Source organism: Xenopus laevis, chromosome 3L (genome assembly GCF_017654675.1).
Source record: "Xenopus laevis strain J_2021 chromosome 3L, Xenopus_laevis_v10.1, whole genome shotgun sequence".
Classification (NCBI taxonomy): Eukaryota; Metazoa; Chordata; class Amphibia; order Anura; family Pipidae; genus Xenopus; species Xenopus laevis.
Genome location: NC_054375.1, coordinates 10,387,087 through 10,401,106, shown reverse-complemented (window position 1 = coordinate 10,401,106; position 14,020 = coordinate 10,387,087). Strand labels below are relative to the sequence as shown.

The window sequence follows — 14,020 nt, the reverse complement described above, 5'->3', positions numbered from 1 at the left end:
GCTTTGCAGTGCAGTCTGGGTAATCTGCCCCTGAGGAAGTATCTGAGATACGAAACGCGTTGGGCTAATGTTTGTTCATTTCAAAATATTGAATAAATTAACCATTTCAGCAAGATAAAGCTGCGATCCTAATTTCTTGTTATGTGCGACCCCCTAAAGAAGTCATCTTGATATTAAACTGAAGGAAAATAGAAGCCGTTTGTACAAACACCACGAGGAAAAACGCCGACAACTGGAAGTACCGAGAGGCTCCGGTGAAGGATCCAAAGAAAACCCGACATCTATCAGCGCAACTCCCGTGTGCTAAAAAATAAAAGATTGTCTCCCGCAAACCGGCATTACAGCAATGGGATTCCCCTTGGCAACAGGCAGCGCGGCGACATGTACACGGCAACAAGAGACGATCGCTACGACCAATCAGGGACTGCGCGTATAATTCATTAAGGGCCGACTGCATGTGAGAGTCGCTAAGTGCAATTAACCCGCAGACGATTCTTCAATTCCTGACGGTACTTCACTCTCCTCAGTTTAAAAGGCAACAGGTACAGTGAGCGCTGGGGACAGACGGAAGACGAGCCCTGCTCCCCATATAAAAGGCAAACACATGGGCATCTAAGTGGGTGAGTAGATCTGATGTGCAATATTAAGAGCTGTAATAAAGGTGTAATACACTATCAGCCTTTTCTTCTTATAGCAATTTGTACATCCGCTTATTTGTTCAGCGCACCTCCTTTTGATCTCTGACTGACACGTGGACAAAGTTGGCTTCTCCCTCTTGACTCTGGTGCTGCTCATTGTTATTAGATTTGGATTTAGCGCCTTTTTTTAATCCATTGTAATTTTATCATTAAATTTAGGCTTGCCTATGTTGTAGTGCCAAGGGGCAAGTGTCGGACTGGGCCGGCGGGACACCGGGAAAAAACCCATTGGGCCCCACAACTTTTTCCTGCAGTGGACTGCCCGACGAAGGGCAAAAACAGTTGCGCACCTTCTTCCTGTATTGCCCGCAGCGCAGTGTGCCGGCTCAGAAAGGGAGGACGGAGGGGGGGCCTCAGACAGCAGCCCCGGGCCCCCCAGTCCGACCCTGGCCAGGGGTGCAATGTCACAGCCACTCCTCCATTAGGGCTTACAAGGCCCCTTTGTTGGGATAACAGGAGGGCGAGGGAATTTTTAAAATAATTTAGTCTATCTGCCCTGATCTTTTTTAAAGGAACAGAATATTCAAATTGGTAAAAAAAAATATACCAGTCTCCTTATCTGTTACCCCAATGGAGCATCCAAGTGTTGGAGAGCTGATTGGTGCCATTTTCCCTGTGCCCCCAGGCAGGGCATTCCTAAAGGTGGCCATACACTGAGAGATTCCGCTCGTTTGGCGATGTCACCTTGAGGTGGCAATATCTGGCTGATCCGATCATGGGCCCTAGGGCCCAACGATCGGATCCTAACGAATAGCAATGGGCGGTCGGATCGCGGCCGCATCTATTCGTTTGATGCGGTCCAGCGATCCGACCGCCCATTGCTATTCGTTAGGATCCGATCGTTGGGCCTGTCGGCAGCTTTTATCGGCCCGTGTATGGCCACCTTTAGAGCCTGAGTACCCGAGGGTAGAGCCCTGCAGGGTGTTGGGTACCCCAAAAAAGCAGCGAACCTGTTGGTTTGTAGGAAGGACTTTCAGATGCAGGTTGGGGTCTGAGGGTTTGCAGGGAAAGTTGTGGATACTTAGCAAGTTTTTATTCCTTTAAAAAGGTTTTTTTTTTTTTCCTAGCCCACTTCTGATGATGTCACTTCCCGTTTCCAGCAACGGCACTTCCTGCTTTATGGTGGTCAGCGAGTCGCGATCAGTTTGCAGATCATGCAGTTGCGGGTCAGGTAGGTAAAAATGTGGGTGTGGGTGCGGGTACTCTACCGTAAAGGTGGGGCCTTCATATTAAAGTTAATACTTCAAGTTAACGTTTAGTATTGTTATAGAACAAACAATTCTAAGCAACTTTTCAATTAAGTCTTCATTATTTCTTCTTCTTCTGATGCTTTCCAGATATCAAATGGGGGTCATTGACCCCATGTAAAAAAAAATTCTCAGTAAGGCTACAAATGTAGTTGTTATTGCTACTTTTTATTACTTCCTCTTTCTGTTCAGGCCTCTCTATTCATTATTCCGGTCTCTTAATCAAATCAATGCATGGTTGCCTAGGGTAATTTGGAACTAGCAACCAGATTGTGGAAACTGCAAACTGTAGAGCTTGCTGAATAAAAAGCTAAATGACTCTAAAACCACAAATAATAAAAAGTGAAAACCAATATATCATACTAAAAGTTAACTTAAAGGGTTGTTCACCTTTGAGATAACTATTAGTATGATATAGAGAGGGATATTCTGAGACAATGTGCCAATGGTTTTTATTTGTGGTTTTTTGAGTTATTTAGCTTTTTATCAGCAGCTCTCCAGTTTGCCAGTTTCCCAATATCGGGTGTGCTTCGGCTCCAAATTACCCTAGCAACCATTCATTTATTTGAATAAGAGACTGGAATATGAATAGGAGAGGCGCTCAATACAAAGAGGAGTAATAACAAAAACGAGAATATTAGGATTATTTTAGCTTTACTGAGCACTTGTTTTTAGATGGGGGGTCAGTGACCCCCATTTGAAAATTCTGAAGAATCAGAAAAAAAGGTAAATGAAAAACAATAAAAAAGTAAATAATGAAGACCAATTGAAAAGTTGCATAGAATTCACCATTCTATAACCTACTGAAAGCTGAACAACCCCTTTAATGGACAAGTGGAAAACCAGGTGATTTGCATGAACTTCCGAGGGTTATCTCAGTTCCACTTACAACTCTTAGGGCCCCAGGCCACCAATGTGTTTAAACTCTTAGGGCCCAGGCCACCAATGTTTTTAACTCTTAGGGCCCCAGGCCACCAATGTTTTTAACTCTTAGGGCCCCAGGCCACAATGTTGTTAACTCTTAGGGCCCCAGGCCACCAATGTTTTTAACTCTTAGTGCCCCAGGTCACCAATGTTTTTAACTCTTAGGGCCCCAGGCCACCAATGTTTTTAACTCAATCGCTTTAGCAGGAACCCTCCACCCCAAAAGGACGTCTCATAACCTGCAGAAAGTGGTACCCAAAAAACAAATCCAGCTTAGTCATTGGCCAATATCAAGCTCCTTCATATACTAAATGTCTGGTATAGTGACAATAGGCTGGTGGGAAGTGGATGGAATTCCAGTGTTAAGAAAGGGGCCTTGGACTTGAATGGAAATGCTGTTACATTGTGGCCTATGGAGTAAAGCAATATTCTAGTTCCCTCCAATCATTAGAGATCAGTATGTGTCCCTATGTCTTTCAGCCCCGTCATGTACATATTAATCAATTAACCCTGCAGAGATATTAACCCATTCCCTTCTTCAACTAAAGCCCTGTATCAGCACCACCACCCAGTTTTACCCTCCACACAACCGCTCAGTCATCTTTAGTAGAACGAGGCACAGGAGCCCCTTCCCTCAATATTCACCATAAGGGATTAAAGAAAAACACAGAGACATATTTATGGAGAAACCTGGCGGTGAGCACAGGATTTATTACAATTAATAGGCAATTTATATTTGGGCCTCCCTAACAGTGGATGATCCAGAGGAAGGAGAAAAACCCTAGAGTGCTATGGGGGCCAATCTGCACTGAAGGTAAAAATTCCTTCCTGACTCCTAGAAACGGCAGTCGGTTCTTACACCCTGGATCATGGCTAGACCCCCCCGCCCGCCCTACCTATACACCCCCCACCTCCTATTCACCCCTCACCTATACACCCCCTCAACCTTCTCCTGTACACAACCCCCTACTCTCCCTCCTGTACACAACCCCCTACTCTCCCTCCTGTACACAACCCCCTACTCTCCCTCCTGTACACAACCCCCTACTCTCCCTCCTGTACACAACCCCCTACTCTCCCTCCTGTACATAACCCCCACTCTCCCTCCTGTATACAACCCCCTACTCTCCCTCCTATACACAACCCCCTACTCTCCCTCCTGTACATAACCCCCTACTCTCCCTCCTGTACATAACCCCTACTCTCCCTCCTATACACAACCCCTACTCTCCCTCCTGTACACAACCCCCTACTCTCCCTCCTATACACAACCCCCTACTCTCCCTCCTGTACATAACCCCCACTCTCCCTCCTGTATACAACCCCTACTCTCCCTCCTATACACAACCCCCTACTCTCCCTCCTATACACAACCCCCTACTCTCCCTCCTGTATACACAACCCCCTACTCTCCCTCTCCCTCCTATACACAACCCCCTACTCTCCCTCCTGTACACAACCCCTACTCTCCCTCCTGAACATAACAGACAGACACACACAGACATACGCTCTCGGGATAGGTAGGTTGGAAGGAAAGGATTTAGGCCGTGGTGGTGGGTCGGCGGCAGCAGGTGAGTCTTTGGGTGGAATGCTGAAAAGAAAAGATTTAGAAAATGTTAAGATAAGAATAAAGACAAACACTTGTTTCTTTATGATATTAAAGGCTCAGTGTTGCTTTAAGAGCGCACTATTTGTTGGGCCTTTGGGGAATGTTTGGGTCTCTCTACACATGGAATGCCAGGGCCTCTTATGAATCTCAGTCTGAGCCTGTGCAATTTATTCTTTTATACTCTTTGATCAGCTGGTGCCAGTCCATTACCCAGTGGCAACCCATTTCCAAAGGTGGATATCTAAGCCAGATGTCCAGCAGCCCTGTAAGAGTTACCTGCCTCCCCTGTTATTGGCCTACTATACAATCAACACTTTATCTGCAGACTTAGATCCCTGTCAGCAACCTCTTACACCCTAAAGGCAGCCAAACATTGGTCTATGGGGTGCGCCCTCAAAGTGATCAGCCTGCGGGCTCAACAGACAGGGTGTATGACTTCCTTTCTATTGTTCTGATTGAAAATGCTCAGAAGAGAAGGAAGTAAAGTGGAGCTGCATTGGACAACATGAGGTATCTCTAGAAGAAGGGTAATTGTCAGTAAATTGATACATTACCCAAACCCTGCGGAGCCTCTTTATTATGGCCTTCTTGACCCGTTTTCGGAGGGTCACCCTTTCTACCACCGGAGGATCTTCGATGATCTCTTCCACCTCAGGAGCTTGTTCTTTAGCTGCTTCCTCTTCTTTCTCCTCCTCCGGTGCAGGAGCTTGTTGTTCCCCAGGGGCTCTCTCGTCCTCCTCTACTGCAGGAGCTTGTTCTTCAAGAGCTCCCTTTTCTCTCTCCTCCTCCAGTGCAGGAGCTTGTTGTTCCTCAAGGGCTCGCTCTGTCTCCTCCTCCCCTGGAGGAGCTGGTTGTTCCCCAGGGGCTCCCTCTTCCATCTCCTTCTCCATTGCAGCAGGAGCTTGCTGTTGTCCAGGAGCTCCTTCCTCCTTCTCCTCCTCCGCTGCAGGAGCTTGCTGTTCTCCATCAGCTCCCTCTTCCTTCTCCTCTGCTGCAGGAGCTGGTTGTTTCCCAGGGGCACTCTCTTCTCTCTCCTCCTCCTCCGCTGCAGGAGCTGGTTGTTCTCCAGGGGCTCCCTCCTCTCTCTCGTCCTCCTCAGCATCAGGAGCTTGCTTTTCTCCAGGCGCTCCCTCTTCTCTCTCTGCAGCAGGAGCTGCTTGTTCTTCTGGAGCTCCCTCTTCTTTCTCCTTCTCTGGTGCAGGAGCTGGTTGTTCCCCAGAGGCTCTCTCTTCTCTCTCCTCCTCCTCTGCAGGAGCTTGATGTTGTCCAGGAGCTCCCTCTTCCTTCTCTTCCTCCACCGCAGGAACTTCTTCCTCCTCTCCCTCAGCTGCAGGACTTGGCTTTTGTTCCTCACTAGGTTTGAAGGGAAATAAATATCGTTATTGTCATTATTGTACAGTGGCAGTAAACGTAATTGAAAGTATTTAGTGCAAAATACATACCCAGCAGCCTCCTGCAGCTTCTGCTCCCTCTCCCAGAGCGTCATGGCAAGCTGGTGAAGGTGCCATTGGATAGTCTGCGGGTGCAGGGGAGGCACAAGGATAGGAGCAAAGGGGAAAGAAAGGAGACAGTTATGATTATGTCTGTATATGTACTGCTAATAGTACCTTTATACGCTGAGGGCAGTGAGGGTGTGGGATTCCCATGTGATGGGGGAACTTACATTCTGCAGCCGCAGATACTCGAAATGCTTCCCCCATCTCCACTGTTCCGATGATGCTTCCTGTGGAAGGAGAGAGTCAATGTTAATAATAGAATTATTATAGAGACACACAGTGAATAATAACCTCTCCTATAATAATAATAATAGTGACACTTACAGGAGGCAGCAACTCCTCACTGTAGAGGGCGACACACTCCCTCTCGAGCACTTCCTGTAACATAAAGAAAGTTGCAGTGTTACACAAGAGCTGGCAATCTAATATCATTTATTCTCTCTTTATCTAGACATCTATTCTGCATTACATACCAGATAATGGATCAACACCCAGTACTCATAAATGTTGTCTCTGTGCGTCGTCCTCGGGTCGCTGAAATATCGAAGAATAAAGTCCTCTCTGAAAAAGAAAAATATCACTGAGCGTTATTAAAAACATTTTCCAGCCTTATTGCCCTTGCACTTACCCCTGGGGCAATAGCAAATGATTCCCAACATGTAATAAGAGCATTTATGTTTTACTTACAGGACGACGTTCTTGCCGAAGTGGACCCGGTAGTGATGTTCTGTGGGAAAAACACATTTATGTTAAATACTGAGCTAAAGGGGGAAAGGAATTCACATGTAATAAAACGTAGGAACTGATAAATAAAATAGGATTTTACCGTAATAAGAGGCAAGGGCCTTAAAGTCGGTGTCTTCCTCCCTGAAGTCCTCCAGGACGACGTACAGCGTCTGTAAGTGAAAGGAAAGAGCATTAGGGACAGAATACTAAATGGCTCTAAATGCTGCTCACAGTCAGTCTGAATCTGAGGAGAATAGAGACAGAAAGGGTTTGGGGTTTCTATGGGCAAACATTCCAGGAATAAGGAATTTTATACTGAAAAAGGAAATAAACATTAGTGGTTGTTTTTTCCTGGATGTCAGTTCTACCCGACAGAGGCAAATGGTATGGCAGCTCCCATCTGTATGTAAAAAGGGAAGCAGTGCAGACAGACAGACAGCTGCTTAAGGAGAGCTTATATAGAAGAGTGAAAGGGAAACAGCAGTTCAGCGGAGAGAGGATTTATTTTACACTGAGGCATTACCAGGAGAGAAGTCTTGATCGTTATCTCCTCCATCGTCGAAAACCTAAAGGGACAAATGGACACAATCAGGCAAAATGAAGTCACGGTTAAAGGGTTTGTTCACCTTTAAATAAACGTTTGGTATGATAGAGAGTGATATTCTGAGACAATTTGCACTTGGGTTTCATTTTTTATAATTTGTGTAATTTTTTAGTTATTTAGCTTTTTATTCAGCAGCTATAAAAAAAAAACAATTGATAACCAATTGAAAAGTTGCTAAGAGTTAGCCATTGTATAACATACTAAAAGTAAAGTTAAAGGCAATTATTTCCTTCTGTATATTCCCCTATTTGTATTATTAATGCTGCTGATAGCGATGGATTGGCTTCTTATAAATCCCATATACAGTAACCGTATGGGCTCATATGCACAAAGCCACGTGGGACCCCCCTCAAGTGAATTTAGGGCAGATTTGCTGAAGAAGAAATCATGAGCTGAATCAGTTGAATTTGCAAGATTTACCTCTTCAAGAAGATTCTCTGATGTTAAAAAAAATAGGGGGCGGCCCAAGGCCGGGGCACCCCAAGGGGGTCTCCCTAAGGAACCCCTGGCTCTCTCTTACACTGTTCAGATGAAGATGGATGTGACTGAACAATGGAGAAGCTAAAAATAAACCCAGGTGTTATCAGGCAGGTGTAACAGCAAAATCGCAGTCCAAAAAAAGCAGGAAAAGCTCTGTAGCAATCTGTATAGAAAAGAGAATAAAAAGGCAAGTTAATGAATTTAGCGCTTAATATTTCCTATATAATACAGAGGAAGGCAGAGATCTATTGTCCCCTAAACTTGAGCTTTGTCAGGTCCTGGTCCCTTTATTTTTTATTGTAGTAAAAGTTATTTGTCAAATAGCCCCAGAGAGAATATACACTTAACCCAGAGCCAACCAACGGACTAAACCAACTGTCAAATCCCTATGGGTAAAGTCACCTCTCTTCTGTGGAACCTGCTGTTCCTCCCACTCATTTACTATCACCCCCTACTGTCCCCATGGCTCGTGCCTCTGCTTTCCACCCTAGTTACAGACTGGGGGGCACCAACTATCTAATTTTTCACTAATTTAAGGGATATTTGGCAAAAAAATGTCTTGGAGAGAATATACACTTAACCCAGAGCCAACCAACGGACAAAACCAACTGTCAAATCCCTATGGGTAAAGTCACCTCTCTTCTATGGGACCTGCTGTATGTCCCTCCCGCTCATTTACTATCACCCCCTACTGTCCCCATGGCACGTGCCTCTGCTTCCCACCCCTAGTTCCAGACTTGGATAAAGGGAACATGTATTTAGCTACAATGTTGGTACATAAGAGCAGGGCTGGGGGCAGAGGGGCAAATCTCGAAGGAGCCTGTCAGTACTGGGAACACAAATTAAGCAGCTTATGGTGAGGTACAGGGGTCCCCAAATGTTCCCTTCATTAATAAATGTGAATATTTGCTGACTGTCCTGTATAACTGCCAAATCCTGGTCTGTGTCTCCCAACCAGCACTAAGATTAAAGGCTCCTCCCAAGCACATTTTAGGGGAAAAACCTTCAAATTCACTAAAATCAGTGGGAGGCGCAACACCCACTAGACTGGGGGGAAAACATTGCCCAAATTCCTGCCTCTTTTTGCCCTAAAATAACGTTTTTTGACAAGAAGTCTCTCAGAGGGAAAGTCCACTTACCTCTCACCACAGGGCCAACCAACGGACTGAACCAACTGTCACATCCCCAGGGTGAAGTCACCTCTGTTCCCTGCTCTTAAAGGGGAAGTGTCCCCTTTTGATGAGTGAGGTTTATATGGCATTTATTTCTAATTAGATGTGCAGTACATACACAGCCTATTAAGTACACTGAGTATTGCTTTGTATGTGTGGCCTATTGAGTCTGTTGGATCCATTCATTCATCAGCCAGGGTTCCAATCAGTGCTGCTGCTGTTGTTCATAGCACACAAATTATATATACAAATATATCCAGCACCCATAGCGGCTATATCCTCTTTGTCTATTAAACTCCATCCAATCCATCTATAATTAGGCCTTTGGGTTCTATAGTCGCTCACCGTTCAATCCACGTGGCCCGGGTGCACTTGGCCCGAGCCCTACACTTATGATTTCAAGTTAATCCTCCGCACACAGGCCATCTTGACACTCATTTACAGCTAAAATATATGGATTGGCTTAGCCGATTCATGGTCTGTCTCGGGGGCTGCTGCCCCAAGTCTGTCGCTAAGGGAAACAATTTCACCAAAAAAAAGTGTTGCAGCGCACTCCGAAGCTTAAGGATCGCTCAATTCAGCATCGGTTTAAAAAAAACATCCATCTTTATTATTTCTTTTGGTTAAAAATCAGCATCCAAGGTCTAACGCATTTCGCAACAACGTACTTCTCAGAGACCTCAGTATCCATTATACCACCATGTGTCTTATACCCAAGAGAAAACCCCTCCCAAGGAACTTGTCATATCAATTAACATAGGCAAAGTTTCCGCACACCAGAGTGCTTTAAAATCCAAAAACGTTATTGATCCATAGTAATGGGCACACAGCACGTCTAGCTTGACGCGTTTCGGGCACAGACGGCCTTAATCATTAGCATGTCCGTTATTATGGAAAAATAAAGATTTTTTTATTTTAAAGCACTCCGGTGAGCAGAAACGTTGTCTTTTCTTCTTCCTATTCAGTGAGGCGTGGGACGCCAAGAGAATCCAGCGCCCAGAGACAGATCCATGGGCAGCCTGTATTGCAAAGAAGGCTAGCGGTGAGTCAGAGCGGTATTTTCTATTCTATTTTCTATTCTATCAATTAACATGGCAATTATCAATACATTGAAAAAATGGTTAAAAAACAATCTAGACTTCATAGTAGTGATATGCGTGCCGGCCCAATACCTGCTGGACCCGGTACAGGCCGACCCCGCACCCCACCGACCCCGATCCTCAACTTCAACTGCCGGCTTCTGGCTTTATATCCCCTGCGCCTGCTCACCCCGCCCTTTTGTGACATCATCAGCGGGTTGGGTCTATAAAGGGAAGTCAGAAGTCAGGCTCAGGCGGGCGCGGAGAAAAACCCGACCCGCACATCACTACACTACTTCATATTAGTTAAATGTATCATAAAGTTCACAAGTTGCAAGTTCATAAGTTACAAATTGTTATTACATCTCCTGTTGTAAAGCAATCGTGTTTCTTTTCATTAGAAGTTTTCTACTTTGCGATATAATCGCTCTTATATAACAGATTAGGTGCTTAATTTCATATATATATATATATATATATATATATATATATATATATATATATAATATATATATATATATATATATACTGTATCTATCTTCTAAAAAAGAACCACACTCTCAGGGAGTAAACGATTATAGATAGCTTTAATGCAGGTTACAGACTAACGTTTTCGGTCCAACGAGGCCTTTCTCAAAGTGCTAACATAGTATTAAAATGAGCCTTATATCTATGTACTGGCGGGAAAAACAGCAGTCACAACTATGACGTGAGAACTAAGCGACTGCCTATTGAATACATCACATTAAGTACATAAATAGTGTAAACCAGCCTCACAGTAAGTTTAAATACCAACTTTAGCTTATATATTAAATGTGTCGTTTAATAACAGCATGGGATGTGTAGTTCAACAACAGAATGGGATGTAGATACTTAGATGCCATAAGGTATATAACTTAAGAGTGCAGTGATGGAGCTTAATAGCTGCTGATAGAAGCATCAATAGTTTATTGGGGTGTATATAGGGAATTGAGTAGGAGCTGGGACATGGACAGGGAGGCTGATAATATCATATTCAAAGGAAGTCACATTAGTAACATTTGTAACACATTATGTTCACTTCGGTTAACAATCAACTACATAGTGTTACTTAATGGTTTGTTTTTTAACCCTTTTATTGATAATCAAGTATGTGAGTATGCTGAAGTGTGTAAGGTGATAACACAACAGACTGACTGATGCATACATCTTAATGACATGGTTTACACTATTTATGTACTTAATGTGATGTATTTAATAGGCAGTCGCTTAGTTCTCACGTCATAGTTGTGACTGCTGTTTTTCCCGCCAGTACATAGATATAAAGCTCGTTTTAATACTATGTTAGCACTTTGAGAAAGGCCTCGTTGGGCTGAAACGTTAGTCTGTAACCTGCATTTCCAACACTCTGACATCACTATCGATTTTCAACTGACATCATCAGAAGGAGCATTGGGGCTTCAGGTAACGGGGTTGTCCCATTCCTGACTAACTCCCATGTTTCTGCTGTATATTATTATTTTATTATTATTAACATGTATTTATATAGCGCCAACATATTGTGTAGCACTGTAAAGTAAATGTGATTATACAACTAAATCACATGAATTATATACATAGAACATATGGTGTTACATACATCACAATCAATACAGGTACAAAAGGTGAGGAAAGGCCCTATGCATAGAGAGATACACTCTAAAGGGAGGGAGTAATACACAAGTTGTGGGAGGTGGGCTAGATCGATTTAAAGTGGGTTGAGAAATGTATGCACTGTATGTGGTGTTGCAATTTGGTGGTTAAAGCAGAGTAAAGGGAAGGCTTCTTGAAAGAAGTGCGTTTTAAGAGATTTCTTCAAAGCAGAAAAGTTGGGGAGAAAGTCGGACAGACCGTGGGAGAGAGTTCCAAGAAGGAAGGGGGTGCAGCCCTTGCAAAGTCTTGAATGTGAGTAGGTAATGAGAGAAGAGTTTGATTAGGCAGGTCAGTAGAGGAGTGTATGTAAGCGGTTGGTGAGTTAATACTAAGAGATGAAGTTTCAGAGATGTAGGACAGGGGCAGAGTTATGCAGTGGCTTTGAAAGTCAGGGTCAAATTAATTTGAATTTGAATTCTGAAAGGTAGCGGATGCCAGTGCAGGGATTGACAGATAGGCGAGGGCTAGAGGAGGAGCGGTTGCTGAGGTGTATGAGGCCTGCAAGCAGTGTTTCAATTAAATGGACTGAGAGGTGACATCTCTGGAGGGGAAGGCCAATTAAAAGAGTTACCGTAGTGCTAGACGTGATTATTGACGAGAGAGAAATTTTGGCAGTATCTTGGGTGATGAAATGATCGTATTTTGGATACGTTTTTTTTTTTTTTTTTTTTTTTAATTATTGTTTTTTTTTTTTTTTTTGGGGGGAACACCCCATTTGAATTTTAATAAGTGACTGGATATGAGGAGTGAATGACAGGGCAGAATCTAGGATAAACCCCAAGGGCGGCTGGGGAGACAGAGTGATAGTGGGGCATTGAGAGAGAGTTAGCTATGATGGAACCTTTGGGATGTTACTGGTGTTAGTTGGAGGAAGAGAACCAATTTCAGTTTTAGAGAGGTTTATTTAAGGTATCTGATAGCGACATCCAGGGTAGAGATAGGCAGGAGGATGCGAGTTAGGAGTTTCTGGGTGAGATCAAGGAAGATGAAGAGATAGATTTAGTATCATCAGCATAGAGGTGGTAGTGGAATACCGTTCGAGTTGATTAATTTGCCGGGAGGAAAGTAAAATAGAGGGAGAATAGTAATGGTCCACTGGACAGATCCTTGGAGGAATCCCCAAACAGAAAGAGGTAGGGGGAAGATGCTACTCACCGTTGTAAGGAGAACTTGAAGTTAACGATTAGTAAGAAGAGAACCAAGGACAGGGCTTGTGTCAACGAAGGCCAGCGAAATGGAGGGACTGGAGGAGGAGAGGGTGATCTAAAGTGTTCAATGCAGCTGAGAGATCAAGTAGTATTAGTAGTGGAGAAATGATTGTTGGCTTTAGCGGTTAAAGGTATTAGTTAAGTCGAGTCAGGCGCAGTTTTTCAGTGATGAGTGTTGTTGCTTTAAAACAGATTGTAGGGGTCCAGCAGGTTATTGTCAGAGAGGATGAGGTTTAGTCGGTTGGTAGACTAGGCGCTCAAGTTAGTTTATGTATCCCAACCTTATTTCTTTATAATAAAAGTGTAGGATAATTGTGTGTTTATCAAATGTATGCGAGAATTCAAATGTTCAACGTCACGGGTTTGCAAAAGGCTGGAGTTTAAATAGATCTGGCAACCCTGCATTGTAGGGAAGGAGTAATGTATGATGGAAGAGTAGCTGTATAAGGGGAAAGTACTTGTAAATGAGGGGAGAGTGCAGTACGAGGGGAAGAGTATTTAATGAGGACAAGAGTACTGTATGAGGGAGAGTATTAGAATGAGGGAAGAGTAGCAGATGAGGGAGAGTGCAGTAACGAGGGGAGAAGTACTGTGTACTAAAATTAAATTAAATTGGTGTGTTTTAACCGTGTGATTTCGAGAATTCAAATGCCAACGCCAGTAGTTTGCCTGGTGGTTTTTAATTAGACCTGTCCAAACCCTGCCCGACGCGTTTGAGGGGGAGAGTAATGTATGATGGGAAAGAGTCAGCATGAGGGAGAGTACTGAATGAACGGAGAAGTACTGTATGAGGGAGAGTATTGTATGATGGAAGAGTAATTGTATGAGGGGGAGTAAGTTTGAGCATCGAAAGAGGAATTCCCACAAATAAAAAATTTGTCCGGCCCTTCAATGGAAAGGCAATCAGGCGAGAAACAAAGGGGTTAGAGATATGGGCTGACGAGAGAGTAAGAGAAGTGGGTACTTATGGCCTCCCATGCGAGGGCATTGCTGTCAGGGCTCACCGTTCCTCTACAGCGCCGCTTCCAAAGATGACGGCAAACCCATAGCCACCACGTGGACAAACAGCCTAGTGACGCGCGGCAAGTGGTTCCAATACTGGCCCG

At 44.1% G+C, this 14,020-nt stretch overlaps 3 protein-coding genes across 7 annotated transcripts in view; all 3 read right to left on the bottom strand.

Moving 5' to 3' along the window:
- The window catches only part of LOC121393056, a 1,743,327-nt gene that overhangs the window by 794,588 nt on the left and 934,719 nt on the right, over positions 1 to 14,020 (bottom strand). The window lies entirely within an intron of this gene.
- LOC121400993 overlaps positions 1 to 14,020 on the bottom strand; it is an 840,200-nt gene that overhangs the window by 78,177 nt on the left and 748,003 nt on the right. The window lies entirely within an intron of this gene.
- Positions 4,373 to 6,956, bottom strand: LOC121400989 (fibrous sheath CABYR-binding protein-like). Of its 2 annotated transcripts, XM_041585364.1 has the most exons (8): positions 6,801 to 6,956; positions 6,662 to 6,701; positions 6,448 to 6,535; positions 6,299 to 6,352; positions 6,142 to 6,201; positions 5,921 to 5,994; positions 5,033 to 5,831; positions 4,373 to 4,460 (listed from the first exon to the last, which is right to left on the bottom strand). In XM_041585364.1, exons 6-8 carry the CDS (start codon positions 5,962 to 5,964, stop codon positions 4,410 to 4,412), a joined length of 894 nt encoding a protein of 297 aa, XP_041441298.1. In that variant the 5' UTR covers positions 5,965 to 5,994; positions 6,142 to 6,201; positions 6,299 to 6,352; positions 6,448 to 6,535; positions 6,662 to 6,701; positions 6,801 to 6,956; the 3' UTR covers positions 4,373 to 4,409. The 2 variants fall into 2 exon arrangements, with proteins under 2 accessions (XP_041441298.1, XP_041441299.1); XM_041585365.1 differs by lacking the exons at positions 6,662 to 6,701; positions 6,801 to 6,956 and having other exon boundaries at positions 6,448 to 6,600.